Here is a 22540-nt window from a genome sequence, read left to right as displayed (position 1 = left end):
AAAGGTTTACAAGTGAAACAACAATATTCAAAATTTTCAAGAAATTTCCAAAATCCATTTTTTAAGGGACTAATCCAGTTATGAAGGGGTTTTGAAAGACCCTTGTATTAACCCCCCCCCATAAATCACCCCATTTTCAAAACTGCCCCCTTAAATACGCCAAAACAACATATACCTAGTAATTTAACCCTATAAGTGCTTAACAGGAATTAATACAAAATGGAGGTGAAATTTTCAAATTTGATTTTATTTTACTAATATTTTCATTTAGCCCTAGAATTTGCACATTCACAAAGGGTTAAAGGAGAAACCGCATCCCACAATTTGTTAGGCAAGTTCTCCCGACTACCATAGTACCCCACTTGTGGGTGTAAACTAATATATGGATGCTCAGCGAGACGCAGAAGGGAAGGCGCGCCAAGGAGCTTTTAGAGGGCAGATCTGGCTGAGATCAGTTTCAGGAACCATGTCGCATTTACAAAGCCCTTGAGGAGTCAAAACAGTGGAAACCTCTAGAAAGTGACCCCATTTTGAAAACCGCACCCCTCAAAGAATTTTTCAAGTGATGTAGTGAGCAATAGTAACCCCGAAGTGAATGTGTAAGCTGTGCAGAGTAAATTGGGTACACCAAATCCCATTCTATTTTCCCACTAGGTCCTATGACACGGATGGGGAAGAGGGGCATTCTGGGGGATGAGCGCTGGTGTATTATCTCTCATAAGCTCTAAATATGGGGTGTCCCCTGAAAACGCTCGCACAGCTTACACATTTCCTTCTAGTCGCAGCCACTTATGTCCTAATGATTTGGCGACTTTTGGGGTTTTTGTCTTCACATTCAGATTTTTATTTTTATTTTCTGGCAATGTGGCCATATGAGGGCTTGTTGTTTGCGGTATTAGATGTACTTCTCAATGCCACCATTTTGGGGCCTGTCACTTATTGACTACATTTTATTAACTCTTTCTGAGTGGGATGTAAAAGGAAACATCAATTCTGGCATTGCTTTTTAGCATTTATTTTTTTTCCCCGTGCAGAGTACAGCATAAGTAACATGTTACCTTTATTCTGCGGGTCGGTACGGTTACGGCGATACCTCATTTATATGATTTTTTAATGCGTTGCTATTTGTGCAGAATAAAATTCAATTCAGGGAAAAAAATCGATTATCTTTGCATCGCCATCTTCTGAAAGGCATTTCGTTTTTATTTTTCGCTAGACAGAGCTGGTTGAGGGCTTATTTTTTGCAGGAAGACCTCTTCTTTTTATTGGTACCATTTTGGTTTTCATCTGACTATTTGATTACTTTTTATTGAACATTTTGTAAGGGAAAGGTGGTGAATAATCATTATTTTGCGTGGTTTTCTACGTTTTTATTTATACGCCGTTCACCGTTCAGGTTAAATAATGTTTTAATTTTATTGTTCAGGTTATTACAGACGCGGTGATACCAAATATGTAATGTTTTTTTTTCTCTTTTTCTTTATTTTACATAATAAAACATTTTATATGGGGAAAAAGGGATTTTTGGGGCTTTATTTATTTCTAATTTATTTTACACTTATTTAAACTTTTTTATTTTTACTTTTTTTTTTACTTTTTTTTTTCTGTCCCCATGGGGGATTGAAGCAGTGATCGGCTGATCACTGCTTCAATATATATACGCTGCAATACACGTGTTACACGTGTATTGCATTGTATAGGAAGCTGTCAGCCTGTGTAGACGCACAGGCTGACAGCTTCATTTACGGCAGGATCAACCAGGTACGAGGAGGGGGTAAGTGATGGGGCAGACCCCGGGTCACTGAGCAGACCCCGGGCTGCCCCCTACGAACACCGGCACCCCCCGGAACCGGCGCGGGGGGTGCCGATCGCCACCATGTTACACTGTAACCCCGGAGATGCCGGCGGTCATGTTGACCGCCGGTATCTCAGGGGTTAACACCCGCGATCGGACCCGGTTCCGATCGCGGGTGTTTCGGGGCATTGTCAGCCGTAACATACGGCTGACACCCGCAGCGCATGGTGCGCACACAGGTTCTGTGTGCGCACCATGCAGCCGCAGTAATAGTACGGCGGTTTGCGGGAAGCCCTTCCCGGCAGCGCCGTACTATTACGGCGCATGTCGGGAAGGGGTTAATAAGATACTCCGATAAATAATAGCGTCAAAGCACTTGTAGTAGCAAAAACAGGGTTGAGCTGAGTAGGTAGGGAAGGACAGGATACCTAGAGACTGAGAGGGGGTGTATGGGAGGAGGAGAGTGAGGAAGGAGGGGGGGGGGGAGAGGTGAGAGGAGTTAGTAAGGAAATTACATAACAGGAAGCAGAAGAACGTAAACAAAAGCAGGAGAAACCAGGAGCTCCCTGAGAAACCCAGAAATCACTCAAAACACACTAAAAAGTATATGGTTACATTTATTAACCCATTATCAGCACCTATCAGTACAAACATTTTTTGCCTTGACAACCCCTTTAAGGCCTGATCGTGAGCAAATCCCCTGGGATAGTAAGGCCAGAGCAGTGTGCAGTGGTAGACAGAGGCTGCTATGACTGGGCATGAGGTGGAGTAGGCCGGTATCCAGGGGCGCAAGTTGCTAAGGGAGGCTATTTAGCCCACGGTGCTTCCTCCCTGCGGTCAGTATCGCCACAGGAAGGAAGGTTGTCCCGCCTTCCCCCTCTTTCCTTGTAGATGAGGATTGTGGTTCCCCCCCCCCCCCCTTTTTCTTCATCGCAGCAGTGTGGCGAGGTGGGGGTCCTTGGAGTTGGTGGAAATTTACGGTGGTGGGGAAGACTTGGTGGTCGAGTTCCCCTGTGCTTAATTGCGGTTTTAGTCTGGCTGGTGTTTGGACTCCAACTGGGCTGGAATCCCGAGGAGTGGTTTATATTTGTTAACTGCCATTCTGTGTGGTATGGTGCTCCTGAGCCAGTGCTTGCGGTTAGGGGTAATTTGGCGTGGTGGACAGATTGGCGGCCAGACTTTTGGAGCTCCAAGGACCTCCCCCTCATTGGGTATTGTTCTGATTAATTAGGATAATTAATCTTGCTAATTAACTATTTATTTAGTTATTTAAAGAAGGAGCGTTAATATAATTTGGCATGTTTTATACTGTTTGTTAATTTTATGTAATAAAATGACTGCTGTGGCCAATTAATCCAACCCCACTTGTGTCTGTCGTTGTTTAAGGAATGATGTTTCAGCTTGGGGAGGGGGTGGGGTTGTAGGCATGTTATGGGTTGTGGCAGGTTGGGTCACAGCAGGGTGGTTAGGTATATGCTTTGACGCCGCTCATCCTCAGATGCTAATGTCATTTAAGAATCCTCCACTGAGGCATGAACTAGGAGGTAAGTAACTGATACATCGGTGTTTTTGTGGTTTGTTATTTACACTAATGTTTGTATATATGAATATGGACTTAGTGTGTTTTACTTTCTGTCCCATATCCAGGTCCCATAATGAATACTCTCTGTTAATGGGGGAACATGAAACGCATTGGAATTGAGATCTTTGAATAGAATTATCTTACAGGGATAGTCACAGGGTCAGAGATTGGGACTGTCCTTATCAGGACAGGAGCTATGAATGGGAAGATAGGGTTTGATACAGATGTAGCTCTTATCCCTTGAACCTGAGATGTTTGCCCTGGCAAGATGGTTCTTTTGATATTTGAGCACTGGTTACCGAGCACAAGGCCAATTACTATTTGTGTTTATACATAATTACTATTTTAAGGAATATATAATATACTATATGGAATGATATAATACTATAATATAAAGAATATATATTGTCCCATCTCAAGGATCCTAGCTATACTGGTAGTTTATGTAAATTGAAGACTTTTCCTAAATATATTACTTTAGAAATGCTGCTTTGTTTGTCTGCTATGTGAACTTATTCCTCCCATTTTTTACACTGTGTTACCATAACCATAGACCTGTGATATCGGACAAGTGATGTCACTCACTCACTGCTGTGACAGCAGGACAATCAGTTCAGTTAATTGCAGTTTGCTGATAAAGCTGTGTCTGTTATCTCTCTATGTAAACACATAGATAACACTAAGTCCAATCTCTACAATCATGTGAATATTATCTGAGTTGCATAAATATTGTGATACCTCATAGTTCAGCAAGAGCGAGGGGGGGGGGGGGGATATAGGAAGTGAAAAGAAGAGACAGCGGGCAGACCACTGAAACAGTGAGATGGGAAACCCGTTTAATAAAAGGAATAATATAAGGAACAATATAATATAATATATTGCTTTTCATTGGTACCATTTTGGGGGGTCTTCTAACTTTTTGATCACTTCTTTTGTACACTTTGGAAGGCAAGATGAAGAAAAATCATTATTTCCTGTGGCTTTCTTAATTTTTTTTTTTACTTTGTTCATTGTGTGGGTTAAATAGTTTTTAAGTTTTATTATTGGGGATTTTATGGATGTGGAGATGCCAAATATGTACAGGTTTTTTATTATATGGGAAAATTGGATTTTCTGATCACTGGTTCAATAGGTATACACATGTATTGCAGTATATTGGAGTCTGTGAGCTTATACAGATGCCACTACAAGGTATGTAGAAAGGCAGAGGTGGAGTTGACTCGGGATCACTGATCAAACCCCGGGACTGCCCAATAAGAACACCAACATCCCTTGAAAATGTTGCTAAGAAGCCACTGTCAGTATTGACTATGACATTGTAGGGGTTCAACATGCAGGATCAGTGTTATGCCTGGTTCTGGCTGTTGTAGCATGAGTCGGGCTGTATACTACTGCCGGATCCCACTGCAGATCCTGCCTGTTTACAGGACAAGAATGCTGACCCCAATGTGACTAAGCCCCGCACACAGGACGTGCATTCGTATCCTGCGTAAACTATATGTATTAAAAATATCTGTCTTTTGTTATGTAACTCAATGATTTCAGAATAATGCATAAAATAAGCATATCAGATTTAAAAAATACGTGAATAACAATAAATATATAAAATGTGGAATTATAATGCAGAAATAACTTACCAAAATCCTACTATAAACAGTATAGATACAGCCAGGGTTCCACTAATATAAGTCCGGGGAATCTGCATTTTCTTCCAGTTTTCTTGGAGTGTTTCTGTGAGTGTTAGAGTTACAGAGGAGAACGAATAATACTCCTCAGAAAGTTAATCCGAGTGTGATGAGTCAGCTGCTGAGGTAGAGATGGGGCTGGAGCATAATCTCCTCCTTTCAGGGTTGTATTCACAAATTAAACACACACATATACAGTACAATACAAAAGTTTGGACACACCTTCTCATTCAAAGAGTTTTCTGTATTTTCATGACTATGACAATTGTAGATTCACACTGAAGGCATCAAAACTATGAAGTAACACGTGTGGAATTATATACTTAACAAAAAAGTGTGAAACAACTGAAAATATGTCTTATATTCTAGGTTCTTTTGCTTTGATTACCGCTTTGCACACTCTTGGCATTCTCTTGATGAGCTCCAAGAGGTAGTCACCGGAAATGGTTTTCACTTCACAGGTGTGCCCTGTCAGGTTTAATAAGCGGGATTTCTTGCCTTATAAATGGGGTTGGGACCATCAGTTGTGTTGTGCAGAAGTCAGGTGGATACACAGCTGATAGTCCTACTGAATAGACTGTTAGAATTTGTATTATGGCAAGAAAAAAGCAGCTAAGTAAAGAAAAACGAGTGACCATCATTACTTTAAGAAATAAAGGTCAGTCAGTCCAAAAAAATTGGGAAAACTTTGAAAGTGTCTACAAGTGCAATTGCAAAAACCATTAAGTGCTACAAAAATACTGGCTCACATGAGGACCGCCCCAGAAAAGGAAGCCGATTCAGCGTTCATACCTCGCTTTTCCATAAAAAACTGGCAGGTGTTTACACTGTCCTGGTGTGGGATGTTGGAATACAAGGATTCTACATCCATGGTGGCCAGGATGGTTCCATCTGAAAGGAGACCTATAGTGGATAGTTTATTTAATATGTCTGTGGTGTCTTGAAGGTAGCTGGCTGTATCCTTCACTAAGCTGAATCCGTGGTGAAACTCACAAAATTCATCCTCACCCACAATTACTTCTCTTTTGGTGACTGCATCTATTTACAGCAGACCTGCACCACAATGGGGAGTAAATGGCGCCACAGTACGCTAATCTCTTCATGGCTAAGCTTGAGAGTGACTTTCTATCCACCTGCACCACCAGGACTTCTGGCCTACTATCGCTTCATTGATGATATCCTAATCATTTGGACTGGGTCTGAACAACAGCTGAAAACCTTCCATGAACAATTCAACCAGTTCCATCCCACCATCAACCTGACGCTCAATTAATCCTTCTCTGAAATAAACTTCCTGGACGCAGTCATCAAGATACAGGACAACAAAATTGAGACCTCACTGTATCGGAAGCCGATTGACCGACCAACCTACCTAAGATGGGATAGCTTTCACCCTAAACACATAAAGAACTCTATTGTATACAGCCAGGCCATCAGATACCATCGCATATGTTCAAACCCTGCAGATAGAGACGAACACCTTGGAGGCCTCAAAAACACATTTTTGAGGCAGGGTTACCATCCAAGAACAATTGATAACCAAATCACCAGGGCCACCAGAATACCAAGATCGGACTTATTAAAATACAATAACAAACAGAAAAACAATCGGGTGCCCCTGGTTGTCACATATAACCCCCACCTGGAGACGCTGAGAGGAATCACACGCAAATTACATCCACTAATGCAAAAAGACAACCGGCTAACATCCATATTTCCAGATCCCCCTATTCTGTGCTACAGACAGCCACCAAACCTCAGGAATATGGTTGTGAGCAGCTCACTACCACCCCCAACTAACACAGGAACATTCCCATGCGGTCAGAAAAGGTGCAAAACCTGCCCCCACATACTGACCACTGACAGGATAGAGATACCAAACTCTTAATAGGGAATATCAAATCCAAGGTATGTTCACCTGTAACACTCCTAATGTAGTGTATTTAATAATGTGCACCAAATGTCCCACTGAAAATCTGTATGTTGGAGAGACCGGACAGCAGCTTAGAATGCGTACGAATTCACATAACCCTCCCCCCCCCTTCCTGAAATTTTATCCATATGTGTCCTTTTGTACATAAATATGCAGCCTTCAGAAATGTATCAACTGCTGAAAACGATCAAGTGTTTTGATTTTTTATAAAAAAAAAAAGTAAACCTGATTCATTCTTGACATCAAAAATATCCCAATCCATATAAAGCGCTGCTGCAAAAAGGAAAAATTAGCTTAGTCAACAGCGCCCCCTGCTGTATACATAGGAGAAAGCTAGCCTTGCAATGTCTATAACAGGTATAAGTAGATTGTCAGCTCTCACCTCATGATGTGCCCCATCACATATCCTTTTTAGAAGAGCACCCATCACTGGAGTACCCTCATTTGTAACTTTTTATGGGTATCACATAAATTCCTATATTTATTTATTTATAGATCCATCATCCTGCTTTACAGATATTGTCAACACTATCCCATATAGGGATCTAAGTTTTCCACAAGTATGGCTTTGGATTGTGGGAGGAAACTGGAGTGCCTGAAGGAAACCTTAAAACATGGGGGAACAATACAAACTCCTTGAAGATATTGTCCTTGGCTGGATCTGAACACAGGTCTGCAGCACTACAAGGCCTTTATCTTATAGCAGCGCTGTCTCATGACAATATGGTTTTATTCCATCTTCTAACACATCATAAAGACATATCAACACATGCCATTGGTGAGATGAGCTAGCTCTGACTCCCATTGATGTCACTCTGTAGAGTAGGAAATCCCAAAGTATCTTGTAGTGCGGGTGGGATGATGCCATTACTTGTGATATTTTCCTTCAAGAAAGAGGACAATCACAAACCAAGCAAGACGGCAAATCTTATTAGCACAACAGCACATTAACACATTCATTGCCAAGAAAAATAATGCGCCCAGATGGAAATGTTGGATTGCTGATTAAACACTGGGTCTTGCCACAAGAGGGCGTAAAAGTGTTTGTGTTGGGATCATTAAGGGGACAATATACAGTGTGAGGCCATTAAATGGGCCTCATATTGTGCTAGAAATAGAGATGAGCGAGTAATATTCGGTTGAGTAGGTATTCGATCAAATACTACGGTATTTGAAATACTCATACTTAGTCGAATACCACGTGGTAAACGCAGTAAAAATTCTACTCCCCTCCCACCTTCCCCGACGCTTTTTTTTACACCAATAACTATGCAGGGGAGGTGGGACAGGAACTAGGACAATGTAGGCATTCAAAAAAAAAATACGTATACAGTAGAGATGAGCGAGTAGTGAAATATTCGAAAATTCGATTTGAGTAGACCTCAATATTTGACTATTCGATTGAATACCTACTCGCTCATCCCTAGTTGGAACCACTAAGAGGGCCTCTTATTGTAGGGACCGCTGATAAGGCATTATACTGTATGGGGGACAGTAAGGAGACATTATAATGTGTTGGGGTACACAGTAAAAGGCAGAGTCAAATGGAACATCAATGGGTTAGGAATGTGGCTTAAAGCTATCTTAAACAACTTTTGTTTTTCTGGCAGTATTTGTGCCATTAATAAATTTTGTAATATACTTTATTAACACGTTTTCTTTATTCTTTCTCTTGCTTCTTTATTGAGATCTGTCCTTTGATTGTTACTGTGTATTGGGTTTTGGGCTTGTGTGTGTAATGAAGAGAACATGGGGGTGGAGGGATCACTTTAAACAGTGGGAGGTGTAGAGAAGAAGGCATTTAATACTTGTGCTTTTTCCTTATCCTCCTCCACCATTACACCCAGATTATTTTTGAGAGTGCCCACATTGTCAGTTTTTATTCTCTTATTATTTATGTAATTGAAGAATAATTTTGGATTACTTTTACTTTCCTTGGCAATGTTTCTCTCAGCCTCAATCTTCGCCTCTTTTATTTGTCTTTTGCACAATTTATTTTTCTCCTTATAGTTTTTTAATGCTGTGTCACTACTTTCTTGTTTTAGCACTGCTTCCTTTTTATCCCTCATTGCTTTCTGTACTGTTTTAGTTAGCCATATTGGTTTTGTATAATTTCTGGCCCGCTTATTCCCACAGGGTATGTGTTTTCTAGTGCTCTTATTTAGTATATTTTTGAAGACGTCCCATTTAGTTTGTGTTTCCATCACGTTGAGGACATTTCCCAGTTTACGCTGCTGACCTTCTCAGCTGGTTAATATTGGCCTTCCTGAAGTTTAGTGTTTTTGTACCTCCTCTAATGAACATCTTAATGTGTACAAGAAAACTTATTATGTTATGGTCACTATTACCCAGATGTTCCCCAACCTCCACTTTTGACAGTGTATCAGGTTAATTTGTTAAAATTCGGTCTAAAAGTGCCTCGCCTCTTGTTGGGTCCTGCACTAGTTGCGATAGGTAATTGTCTTTTATTACTGACAAGAACCTGTTCCCTTTGTTGGATCTGCAGGTTTCTGCCTCCCAGTTGATATCAGGGTAGTTGAAATCCCCCATAATAATGACTTTATTCTGCTTTGCGGCCTCATCTATTTGTTTTATTAGTATAGTTTCAGCTTCTTCCGTTATATTTGGAGATTTATAACAAACCCCTATCACTATTTTTTTATTTTTTGTTGTCTGAGTTTCCACCCATAAGGACTCCACATATTCATTTTCCTTCCAGAGGTCCTCACGCAGGACTGGCTTAAGGCCTGATTTTACGTATAAGCAAACCCCCTTTATTTGTACGCTCCTTTCTAAACTGTAACCTTGTATATTTACAGCCCAGTCATAGCTAGAGTCCAGCCATGTCTCACTTAACCCCACCATGTTGAAATTTTCTTCCAACATCATCACTTCTAGTTCCTCCATCTTGTTAGTGAGGCTTTGGGCATTCGTATACATACATTTCATAGATTTATCTTCCCTACTCTTCCACTGCCTAGGACTAACCTCCCTGGCACTCTTTCCTCTACCCCGCTGCTTTCTAACTGTCACCCAGCTAGTTGCCTCAAGTTCCTGCACCTCCATGCTACCATCCTCCTCTGCACTTGCCCCAGCGAGTTGCTACTCTGTGAGCAACAAACTCCTTTCCAAGTTATCAATGGATCTCAGTGTTTCAATTTGCCCATTTAGATCCATGATGCAATGTGCTTGCATCTTTCACAACAGTATGCCCCCTCAAGCGGCTGTTCAAGCAGAGCATACATGTTGCAAGATGCACACTGGACAGCATTGGTAAATATGGAGTTCATCTTAACTGATAGGGAATATTACAGCAAAACAAGTAAATTCAAATAGAGTTTTCCTTGTAAAGTCCCCGAATCTAAAGTCACTTAATCTTAAGTCACACTTAGACCAAACCACACTTAGGAACAAACCACACTCGCAAGCTCACACACTCACTTTATACTTAGCTTTTTTAAAGCTGCTCCAAGCAGGACAGAAAGCTGCAACTGTTTCCACTGATTTCTCTGTTCCATCACTGTTGTACAGTTGATGATTTGGACAACGAAAAGCAATACATGCAAACCACAAAGAATCTATTGTAACTTGTATCTTTGTATCTTGTATCTCATGTCCTCATGCATTCAGCGCACTGTCGGCTTTCCCGTTATGTTCCCTGGGACTGGAAATAGCGGTACCATTAATTTTGGCACCGATATGTCTGCACTGTCAGAAAAGCATTCCTACCAGCCTAGGTTCATCGCTGAGCTGTGAGGAGCTCCCCCCCCTCCCCCTGTACTGCCAGAGGGGGCGTTCCTTAACACCCAGCAATGACGCTAAGCTGTGAGGAACACCCCCCAGTACAAGTCTGTGGACAAAAATTGTGGAGGGGTGGGGTGTTCCTAATAGCCTAGGGATGATGCTTGGCTGGGAGGAACGCCCTTCTGACAGTGAGGAGATATTGGTATCGAAACTAACGGCACCGATATCTCCAGCCCCAGGGCACATACTGGGAAAACTGGCCAAACCTCTGTAGAGGCTGAGAAAGGTGTAACCCAGCGTGTGTCCCGGAGCTCTGTTATTTGCTGCCGGTGTCCATTTGGTCTTGTGTCATTTTCTCTTTGCCAGATGTCGTTTGTCCCATGTGACCACTGAATCCAATCAGTGGTCGCTATTAAGGAACCGGTGCCATATCTGAGTTATATTATTGATCCCTCTACAGCTACACATTTATTTAGGTTTTAGGTTAAAGTTGGCTGCACCTGTAAACGTTTTGGTTTTCTGTTACCCTGGAGCAACCTGTACCTGTATAGCAGCTTTAGACACAAAACAGCAGAAAGATTAAATTAAGAATTGCAGTTAAGAAATCTAAAAAAAAATGTAGACTTTGTCTTTAAGGGACATATCAACTTGATTTTGGCACTTCTACTAGAATGGTGATCCCAATAGCCCCTGTTCTCCTCACTGCATAACATGGGTTGTTTTGTGGTCATTTTTATAAATTTTTGTTGCCAAAAATAGTAGTTTTACAATTCCTAGGCAAAAAACAAATTGTGTATATAAATCCTTTAATGAATTCTCCCAAATCACCACTTAGGTAAAACCAAAGCTGTGCAGGGAAGTATCTTAGGGCCCTTGAACACGGAGTTAACGCGAGCACATTTTAGCATAATACACGTGTATAGAATAAAAAATGTAAAAATAACACTCCCATTGACTTCAATGAAATTTTTTACGTGTGAAAAACGTGTCAAACACGCCTCTTTTTTTTTTTTTTACGCGTTTTTTTACACATGTAAAAAATTTCATTGAAGTCAATGGGAGTGTTATTTTTACATGTGTATTCTATACACGTGTATTATGCTAAAATGTGCGTTAACTCCGTGTGCACGGGCCCTAAGCGTTCCAAACATATGTATCTTTGCCCCCAATAATCTCTTTTTAGAGAGATTTTTGGTTTTATCCTTATGCAGATTAACCTACAACCTTGTGGTCTATGAGATGCCAGAAGGATACTGATGACATAATGGAGATATACAGTGGTGCTTGAAGTTTGTGAATCCTCAGAGTTTTCTAGATTTACGCATACGTTTGATCTTCAGTCAAGTCCTAACGTAAGGAGAGACAAATCAAACAAGACGAATAAAAAATATCAGACCTGGTCAATTATTAATAAAAAATTTTTTTGATAGTTTTGTAACCCTTTCCAGCCTGATGAGCATCGACAAGTCTTCTTCTGAGGTCCTCAGAAATCTCCTTTGTTTGTGCTATTATACACTTCCACAAACATGTATTTTTCAGACCCCAGAGTATAATAATTGGAGACTCAGGGGAGGATACACACAGGTCATTCCCACAACAGGTTTCTCCGGCTATGTGCTAGTTATTGTATTAACGGGCTGCACATGACTCCATAGACATTAATGGGTCTATTCACACGATAGAAGCCTTAATACAACATGCAGATTATGGCAATTCTTGGGTCGTTTTCATAGATGCTTAAATAGATTTCAGTTTATAATACGAGACCCATGAAAACAGGTTACTGTCAGATGTGCTGTTGACAGTAAAAAGGATACAGCGCATTCATCGAATGCCCCTAGGTTTTATTGAAAACCAGGTATAATCTATCGGGAACTTCCTTCTAATGGGTGGCACTAAGAGTAAATTCCTTTTTTTTTCTGCAACGAGGTCCTATTTGTATTCCTTACCCATAATACTTGTGAAACGCGTCCTAATACAACGGTTCCATACAATAGGTGTGACAGCAGATGGCACCAGAGTCCTAATCTAATGGAACTCTCATATTGCTGTATCGTAAAGTGAAATTTGCATTAACTGCAGTTGACTTGGAAATCAATTAGTGGTGAATCCTGTCAAATATCCTTATTATTTGACGCTCTCTTTTAATTGTTATGATTGTATTATGTTCGTTTGTTTTTTTTTATTTTCAAGACTTTACATATTTACATGAAGACTTACAAGAGGAAATTGTGGATATTGGAAAGGTTTATAGTCCATACTTGTAAGAGGCTAGAAGGAGGAATGTGTAGAACTCTCAATATAACACTATTAATAATAGAAAGTATAATCTATATGTATATCGTGCCAATATATTCCGCAATGTTTTACAACTGGGGAAGTAGAAACGTGAAAATAATCAAACAATGGGACAAACAATGAGAAGAAAAGGAGAAAGGTCTCTGTCCTTAAATCATATAATATACAGGATAGGATCATCTCTGGCAGATCTGTCACATCCATTCACTACAGTTTCCAAAAAGTTGAATAATTTATCAATCATTGGTAAGTGATCGTTAAAGGTCTATCTTTCATTTGCTTTTACTGCTAACCCAGAGCAAAATAACTCATATATGGACCAAAAAGAACCCTGAAATGGCATTAAATGGTCACTGTTATATGAACTGGTGCTTATAACATGGCCCTTCCATCCAACTTGCTGTCCACTGCTTGACATTGAAATAGAAATGGGAGTGGGGCATTGTTTTCATGGTCACAAGCGCCGCTCTCTTCCTCTTTGGAATGCACAATGTCCTTTCCTGAACCCCTTTTAAAGTCAGCTATGATATGCTGGTTCCATCTGCAGCCACAACTATCCTGTGGGTCCTAGGCATGCAGGGCACATTGTCTTGACCTTACTGTTATTACTGTCTGCAGCATCACATGTGTGGGGACTGTTGTATTTCCTCCTAATCCACAAATGTGATGCCAACACATTGTGCATAGATTGGATGGCACATGTACTTCCAGACTGCATGTATACGACATACAGGATAGTTGTGTTTGTAGATAAAGATAGAGCCATAATTTTGCAGCTGTAGCTGGCTTTGAATGATAGCAGGAAAGGGTTCATATTGGAGGCAATACCACGTTTCTCAATAAACAATGCATGTGCATGGGAGGTGAAGAACAGGACCTAAACTAATGGCAGACTTCTCACACTGCAAACTGAAGCCATTTGCAATATAAATCCCTCTCCCGACATAACGGTGAGGCCGGTAAATCCGGTGGAACTCCATCATGTGAATCTAGGCTTAGGATGAAAACAACAAACGGTAACCGAAACGTAACAAAGACATTTTTCATTTTTGTGTTTTCGTTTTTTTACTCCCTCATTCCAAAAGCCATAATTTTTTCAAGTTTTAGGTGACGTTTTTCAAGTTTTAGGTGACTTAGTCATATGAGGGCTTGATTTTTGCAAGACAAGTTGTACTTAAAATGGTACTATTTATTATTCTGTACAATGTGCAGGAAAAGATAAGTTAGGATAATGATATCTCAAAAAAAGGGGGGTTGAGAAGGGGAAGGAACAAGTTTTGGGTCAGAACAAATAGAATAGAGAAAATACATTTAGCAAAGTGGAGGGTAGAAAGGAACCATAGATGAGTTGACGAGAGAGGTTGTGGTTTTTTTTTTTTTTTTTTTTAAATTTTATTTTCTTATGGGTTTTTGCTTTTATGGCTTTCACTGTGTATTAAAAACGCTATGTTAGCTTTATTCTCTGGTTCGGTATGATAACGGTGACACCAAAGTTATATCTTTTTTTTCATGTTTTAGATTGAGGCCCCACATTGCGGAAACATTGCTTATTTTATTGCAGATTTTGCTGCGTTTTTTTTTTAAAGCCAAAGCCAGGAGTGGATTGAGCAACAGGTAGAAGTATTAGAACTTTCTATATATTTTCCATTCCTTTTGTAGCCACTCCTAGATTTGGCTAAAAAAAAAATGGTAAAAAATCTGTAACAAAACAAGCTGCGTTTCCACAGCTTGGGGCCTTAGCCTTAATAACTTTTCAAATGTTCTAAATTTTGAAGAAAAAAAAATCTTTGAATCACCATATTCCACCACGTGTAACTTTTTTTAAATATATATTTCAGTGGACGGAGTTGTGAAGATGTCTGTTTTTTTTGCAGAACAATACGTAGTTTTTAATGACACCATGTTGATGAATGTATGATGTTTTGATCCCATTTTTTTTAGGAGACAAATTGGTGAAAAATTGCTAATCGAGCCATTTTGATTTTTTTTTTCCTGCTGAGGCTTTTACCGTATGCGACAAATGTTTTTATATTTTAATCGTTTGGGAACTTTTGGACTTAGGGATGCCTAATGTATTAATGTTTATATTTATATGTGATCTAGGGACAGGGGTGATTAAAATGTTTAGCCTTTTTAAATTTTTTAAATATTTTTGGAAACTTTTTTTTTATTTTCTGTCTGTATTCACTGTAATATAAAAAATATATATGAAAGCTTTCTTCCATCATGTTGGTTCTGCATGCTCATTTTTTTTTTCTTTACATTAAAGTGAACACAGACAGACGGTGCTGTTAAAATTCATCACTTGCATCCTACAACAGATGAGAGAGATTTATCCTAATAATCCAAAATACATTATGATGCAAGAAAAACACTGCCCTTTTCACACATTCTAGTAAAATCGCAAAAAAATAAGCAGCTTTAGGATTAGTATGAATTTTTTCTGTCTTCATTATAAAATTAGAAGAGGTGATAAAAAAAATTAAATTAGAAAATTAAAAGTAGCCGTTCTCTATGTGTTTATTTACTGACTTTTATTTGTTAATGGCTTTCCAGTTAGTTCTTCTGTAATACCATTAAAATTAATAGCAGTTCCAGTGAGTTAATTGTGAAGCCACAAATGTTACGTCTGATTTATTTAATGGGGTTGTACGGCTTCCAAGGATTATTGTACTGTTTAAAGGGTCTCATACACAAATTGTTTTACATAAATATTTTTCATTTTTATTATGCATTTTTTTGTAATAACGATAGAAAAGTTCATAGTGACCATGAACTGCTTGTCTACGTGAAGTCGCTTTACGGTTAGTTTTTATAGGGACAGCTTTGTCTAACTTTCCATTTTACAACCAAATGCTGTTATAGCAACATGAAAATAATATTGACATGTATACATAAAAGAAAGACCTGAAACATATAGTCAGCATTCATTTGTAAGTGTAATGCCTTTATCCACCTACCTTTATTGAAAATGTTCAACCTCTCACATACTAGCTAAGAAAGTAACGTCAAAAATATGCCAGACACTGACGCACACTCTCATATATGGAAATTTGGGAGAAAGAATTTTAATCCAAAAAAACACCAAAGAACAAGCAACAAAAATTTTAAGAAACTGTCCCGCTTGTTGTCTCCTCCAACACAATGCCAAGGAGGAAAGACATCAGCAATGATCTTAGAGAAGCAATTGTTGCTGTCCATCAGTCTCTGAAGGGTTATAAGACCATGTACAAGTTTATAAGTTCATAATTCTACTGTGAGAAAGATTATTCGCAAGTGTAAAACATTCATGACAGCTGTCAAAATTCCCAGAAGTAGAAAAGTGTAAAAAAAAAAAAAAAAAAAAAAAAAAAAAAAGAAGAGTACAAAGGAAGTCCTGGAGAAAGAATTGTAAACCAAAAACAACAAAGAACAAGCAACAAACATTTTAAGAAATTCTCCCGCTTGTTGTCTCCTCCAACACAATGCCAAGGAGAAAAGACATCAGCAATGATCTTAGAGAAGCAATTGTTGCTGTCCATCAGTCTCTAAAGGGTTATAAGGCCATGTCCAAGTTTATAAGTTCATAATGCTATTGTGAGAAAGATTATTCGCAAGTGTAAAACATTCATGACAGCTGACAAGCTTCCCAGGAGTAGAAAAGAGTTTAAAAAAAAAAAAAAAAAAAGAGTGCAAAGGAAATCCTGGAGCTATATCTCAGATGCTACAGACCTCAGTTAGCATATTAAATGTTCAGGTGCATGGCTGTTGAATTAGAAAAAGACTGGCTTGCTTGGAAGGGTTACCAGGACAAAAAAACTCCTCTTTATTAAAAGAACATAGCAGCACAGCTTAGGTTTGCAAAGTTGCGTCTGAAGAAACTACAGGAGCTTCTAGAACAAGATGTCTGGAACAAGATGCTTTGGACAATGTGGAGACATTAAGAATAATCTAAAGCATCACTTTTGACGCAAACCGAACACATCATATAACTATAGGCACATCATACCAACTCTCAAGCACTGTGGTAATGATTTGGGCATCAGGACATGGCCACCCTGCAGTCATTGAGTAGTAGACCATGAACTTCTCTGTATGTTAGAGTCAAATGGAAGACCATGTATCCAACACCTAAAGCTTGGCCAAAAATAGGTCATGCAGCAGGACAATGATCCCAGGCCCACCAGCAAACCTATAACAGAATGGTTGAAACAGAATCAAAAGAAATTTCCGGCACTCAATGAGTATGCTTCCAAAAGTGAATATTTATTATGACAAAAACGTTTCGGTCTAGAAGACCTTCATCAGTTTGTCGGTAGGAGATGAGTAACAGGAAGCCAAATGTGGATATGTGGGAAATCCAGGAATGAAGGTGTGGATTTCCCACATATCCACATTTGGCTTCCTGTTAATCATATCTCCTACCAACAAACTGACGAAGGTCTTCTAGACCGAAACGTTTTTGTCATAATAAATATTCACTTTTGGAAGCATACTCATTGAGTGCCGGAAATTTCTTTTGTTATACTTATATGGCGGTGAGAGGCCATTTCCAGGCACCAACATAACCACCGAGTGACGGTTCATTATCTGTGAAACAGAATCAAGGTGTTGCAATGACCCAGACAACAAACCAATTGAAATGCTGTGATGGGACTCGTGCAGAAATGAAAGCCCACAAAGCTTAATGAATTCAAGCAACATTGGCCAAAATTCCTCCAAAATGATGGGAGAGACTGACAAAGTCAAACAGAAAACCAATATTTGAAGTTATTGCTACTAAAGATGGTTCAGTAAGTTATCAATGCATGGGGTGTACTTATTTTTTCACACATGGCATTTCCATTTTGGCTTCACTTTTGTCAACTGAGTAATGAAATGGTGGAATCTGTTGTCATTTATCTAAGGTATTTACCTATTTTAAGACCTTTGAAGGACCAGATATTTATTATATCCGGATATGTAAAATTATAGAATTCAGAAGATGGACTTTGCTTTTCTCATAACTGTAATTTTTTTACCCACCATGCACTACATCCAAATGTTTTATCCTTTTGGTTAGCAACATCCAATTTCTTTGGTGTTTTCAACCATCTGGCATAGAAAGAACGTTCCAAAGGAATGCCATGCCTCATGCTCCTATAGTGGTGTTCCTATATATAAATTTGATGAATAGGATCCTGAATTCCACAAACCGAGCCGTGTATTTACTGATCTGTTTTTCTGTTGCGCTTCCATTCATTGCGGAGACAATTTTCAGTCCTGGCTTCTGGTTGGATAACAGGACACCGGAGCAGTCAGGCGATACTAATTGCTTGTCTTATAGTTAAGACGTGCTGAAAATTGTCTTGTGTAACCACTTCAAGAACCAGTAAGTAACAAAAGCTCTCATCTATTAAACTCTACTAATATAATGAAACACTGCGCATTCACTGCCATTTACCTTGATTAAGGATGAATTATGCCGGCATTTGGAAAGGAGACAGAAATACATTGTAATGGGAGCAAATACAAAGCCTAGGACATATCAGCAGACACTGGGATCCGGCTGACTGGCCCTGAATCCTATAACAAACACAGAAAAATATGACCAAACAAAATCAGCGTGAAAGAAAACATGACAGCCCATGTAAGAGACAAATACAGAAGGTAGCCAAAGCATATAAATGCATAAATAATAAGGCTCTGCGAGACGGCCACAACCCCCAGGGGCATATATTAATGCTGGTGCTTGAATGGATTAGAATTGTATCCGACTTTTGCATTTACTGTTATTCTATGTGCTGTATTCCACAATATGCCACATTGTATTCACAGCGCCTCTTGATAAATTCAGTTTACTCCATGAATAATATGACTATGACAAATCTAACATGTTGTTATAATTTGCATATTTCTTTGTAGAAAGGTGTCATTTGGTTAAAATTTTTGCATTATATGTGACAGTGGATCTTTGTCTCTGTCTAGCATGAAAATACGAAAATGTCAAAGTAGGGATCCTCAAAAGTGATGTAAAAACTCACAAATGTGGAGTAAAGCTGGCCATACACATTAGATGTAAGTCAGCTGAATCCAAGGTAATGTCTATTGGGCTGTCCGTACTCTTCCCAGAAGGTAGATGTTGGGAAAATAAGGACTGGACAATTGGGTTTCAACTACCTGATGTTTTTGTTTTCAGAGATACAGAGTAAGGTCCCATTCACATCAGCGTTAGGGGAGTCTGCTTGGGGATCCCTCGGAATGGAAACCTATACACATTAAAAAGCGGTTACTGGGAAACACACGCACCCCATAGACTATAATGGGGTCCTCATTATAGTCTATGGGGTCCATGTGGTTTCCTTAGGTAACCGCTTTTTAATGCATATAGGTTTCCGTTCAGGGGTCCCCAAGCGGACTCCCCGAATGGAAACCCGAACGCTGATGGGAACCGGGCCTAAGCTATCAGCAAAAGTTTTTGTAGACATCACATTTCAATCTAAGCCGTGATCCTTTTCCATATAAACCGTATAGGCTAAAAATAGTTGCAACATTTTGAGCCAGAAATGTTCATGATTGTGCTGCTTTTTACTAGACACAAACATATGAGAGGTGCTCAATAGGAAACCATCATTTTCTGAGAAAATTGAACTTTATACTTTTCAATGTAATCCCTCTTGACTTCAGCGTACTTATTCCACTTCGCCTCCAGTGATTGGATGCCCTCAGAGTAGAAGGAGACTTCTTGCTCCTGCCAGAACCCTATTATCGCCACCTTAGCTGCATCAAGAAATCGTTGCCAACAGAAATTTTTTCAGGTTACGCTGGGTTCACACCTGCGTCTGGGGTCTCCGTTCTATGATTTCCGTCTTCTGCATGCCAGAAGACGGAAACCATAGACCGGGTCCGGCCGTGCGCGGCGGTGAGCGTTTTAGGCTCTCCGCCGCGAAACCGGATTTTTTTATCCGGACACAGAGTAGTGCATGTCCGACTCTGTGTCCGGATTATAAAACCCGGTTTCGCAGCGGAGAGCGCAAAACGCTCACCGCCGCGCACGGCCGGACAGCTTTCTCACCCATTCAAATGAATGGGTGAGAAAGTCTCCTGCAGGTTTCCGTATCCTGCCTGTGTTTTAGGCAGGAAACGGAAACCCAAGTACAGAGACCGGGCCGCAGATGTGAACGAGCCCTTACGAAAGAGAATGTACTGGATGGGAGCCAGGTCTGGATTGTGGGGTGGATGGTTAAGTTCCACTAAGCCATATTCAGCGCGCCACGGCTTCCACCTGAAGTTAAAAAACGCCAGCGAAAAAAAAGAGCTAGCCCTCTACATAGACTAGCATTATATGGAGGAGGATTATGACTTGAATTCCGCTGTCAAAATCCGCCTCCATGTCTCCGTGTGAACTAGCCCTTAAAATGTAAAGTAAAATTTTATTTTTTTCTAAATCAATAGTGCAGGAAAGGGAACAAACTTTGCACTAAACAAAAGTGTCTGTGTCTGTAACTATTACTTCTGCATTTACTTCTAATCTTATCTTACTACTTGAGTCATTTCAGTCTCTACTGTGCACACAAGCAGTGTCAGGAAGGGAAGGGGATTCTCTCTGTTTGTCTGTCTGTCTCTTGCAGATCCTTTAGATTCACACTTGGGGCCACCTACACCATTAAGTGAATCACTTCTGTGAGGCCTGGTTCACATCTGCGTTCAGTAATCCATTCAAGGAGTCCGCATGGGGACCCCCCCAAATGGAATGCCGAACGCATTGGCAAGCTGTGTGCAGTGAAAGCACAGAGACCAGATAGACTGTAATGGGGTCCGTGTGCTTTCTGTATGGTGTCCACACGGAACACGCTGACAGAAAAGTACTTCACGATCTACTTTCCTCTCCGCATGACTCATTCAGACCGCGCGGAAAGCACACAGAGCCCATTATAGTCTATGGGGTCAGTGTGCTTGAACTGCTCACCGCTTGGCAATGCATTTGGTAGTCCATTCAGGGGAGTCTCCATGTGGATTTCCTGAACAGATTACCGAAGGCAGATGTAAACTGGGCCTCAGGAGAAGGCTGGATTTTATTCCTGATAACTCTGTTGTGTTGTGAAAGAAAACGGTCTTTCTACAGTGCAGATATCTCTCTGCTCCTGTTTCTCCTCTTCCCCTCTCTCCCTTCTCTATAGACTTCTATTGTACAGATCTGGAAAAACTATTCACACTTCTTTTTTGAAAATATCCCTACTTTGCAGCTTTTTTCACACCTTCCTACAATTTTTATACAGTGTTTTTATTACTGTTTTTGTTATCCCTTTGTATCTTAATTTGTGAGATCATTCTTTTAAGTTGGGTCATGTGATCTCGTACTGACCTGCTGGATCTTACACAACTTCCTGTCCTCTACAAGTGTCACAATCTCACTTCCTGTATGATGAAACTGAATGGACTGTTCCACAATAGATCTACACTGGAAGGCTGGACACAAATTCAAACAGTTACAGCCAATTTTTACATATGCTCCTGTCACATAGGTGTAATGACGATGAGAGTGCGAGAGACTCCCTGACTATGTATTTGTGATCTCCTAAATGTATAAGGGAAATATGAAGAAAAAGATAACTACATTACCAAACAGCAGGCAGAGGTGGTACCAGCTCTAGCTGCTTATGCGATGCTTTGCTGAGGTACCATGGGACTTATAGCCGAAAATAGAGGAAGACAAATCTGAGAATAGTAGAATAGTAGAGCAAACAGGATAGGAATATATGTGCAATATAAAAACTTGGTACTCCAAATACGACAGGTACCATAGTTCTTGCTTACGAAGTCTAGTTTACAGAACGACCAATGCTTTGGTTCACAGAGCATGTAAAACGTTATGGTACAACAATATGGCACAACGTCATACTTGTTATATCACATCTTTAAGCTATATCCTAATAATCTAAACACAAAAGAGAAGTTAAAAAAATAACAGAAGTTAGAAATTCTAAAAAAAGACTTCTCCTTATGAATGACTGAGCTTTCCTGAGGTATTTTTAAGGATTTGATGACCCAAAGAAAAATTATGGAAATCCGAGAAACAACATATCTCACCATAAAATTTCAGATCATAAGTGATTCTGATTGTGAAATTTTAAGAAATTTTTTGAAATCAAAAAGTTATAAATTAACTATGTGTGCTTAATTCTTAAACCATATAGGTTATAGAGTTACAAGGAAATTGATATGACTATATAAAGGTTATATTACGTACATAGCATGTAATTACATAAGGAAGCTGATGAGTATACAATCTCCAGGGTTCTTCAACAACAATATTCTGGTTTTAACTGGGGACTTGAAAGCCAGGATATATTTATAGACGTGTCATATTGAGACCAGGGACATGTTGTTTCAAAGGGACCTAGATAGGCAGGGCCATCTAGGGATTCATTTTTCCAAGGTCAGGTGTTGGTTGAGATGGCAGCCAACTAGGAGTGTGGCTCAGAGGTATGTTTTTAGGTATTTCTAGAGTCAATGATTTATTATTTTATTACTTTTTCAGGGAA

The 22540-nt window shown here is 39.7% G+C and overlaps 1 protein-coding gene across 1 annotated transcript in view; it reads right to left on the bottom strand.

Annotated features, from left to right (window-relative positions):
• LOC142217829 (histo-blood group ABO system transferase 2-like) overlaps positions 1–21857 on the bottom strand; it is a 56109-nt gene extending 34252 nt beyond the window's left edge. The window contains exons 1-4 of the mRNA XM_075286149.1: positions 21797–21857; positions 21361–21464; positions 7795–7879; positions 5015–5108 (exon numbers count right to left, since the gene is read on the bottom strand). Of these exons, the coding sequence (XP_075142250.1) occupies positions 5015–5108; positions 7795–7879; positions 21361–21464; positions 21797–21857 (344 nt within the window). The remainder of the gene's footprint in view (positions 1–5014; positions 5109–7794; positions 7880–21360; positions 21465–21796) is intronic.
• Positions 21858–22540: the final 683 nt, after the last annotated feature.

This window comes from Leptodactylus fuscus, chromosome 9 (assembly GCF_031893055.1).
Source record: "Leptodactylus fuscus isolate aLepFus1 chromosome 9, aLepFus1.hap2, whole genome shotgun sequence".
In the NCBI taxonomy this organism is placed as follows: domain Eukaryota; kingdom Metazoa; phylum Chordata; class Amphibia; order Anura; family Leptodactylidae; genus Leptodactylus; species Leptodactylus fuscus.
Note: the sequence above shows the minus strand (reverse complement) of the source record. Positions and strands in the feature narration are given on the sequence as shown.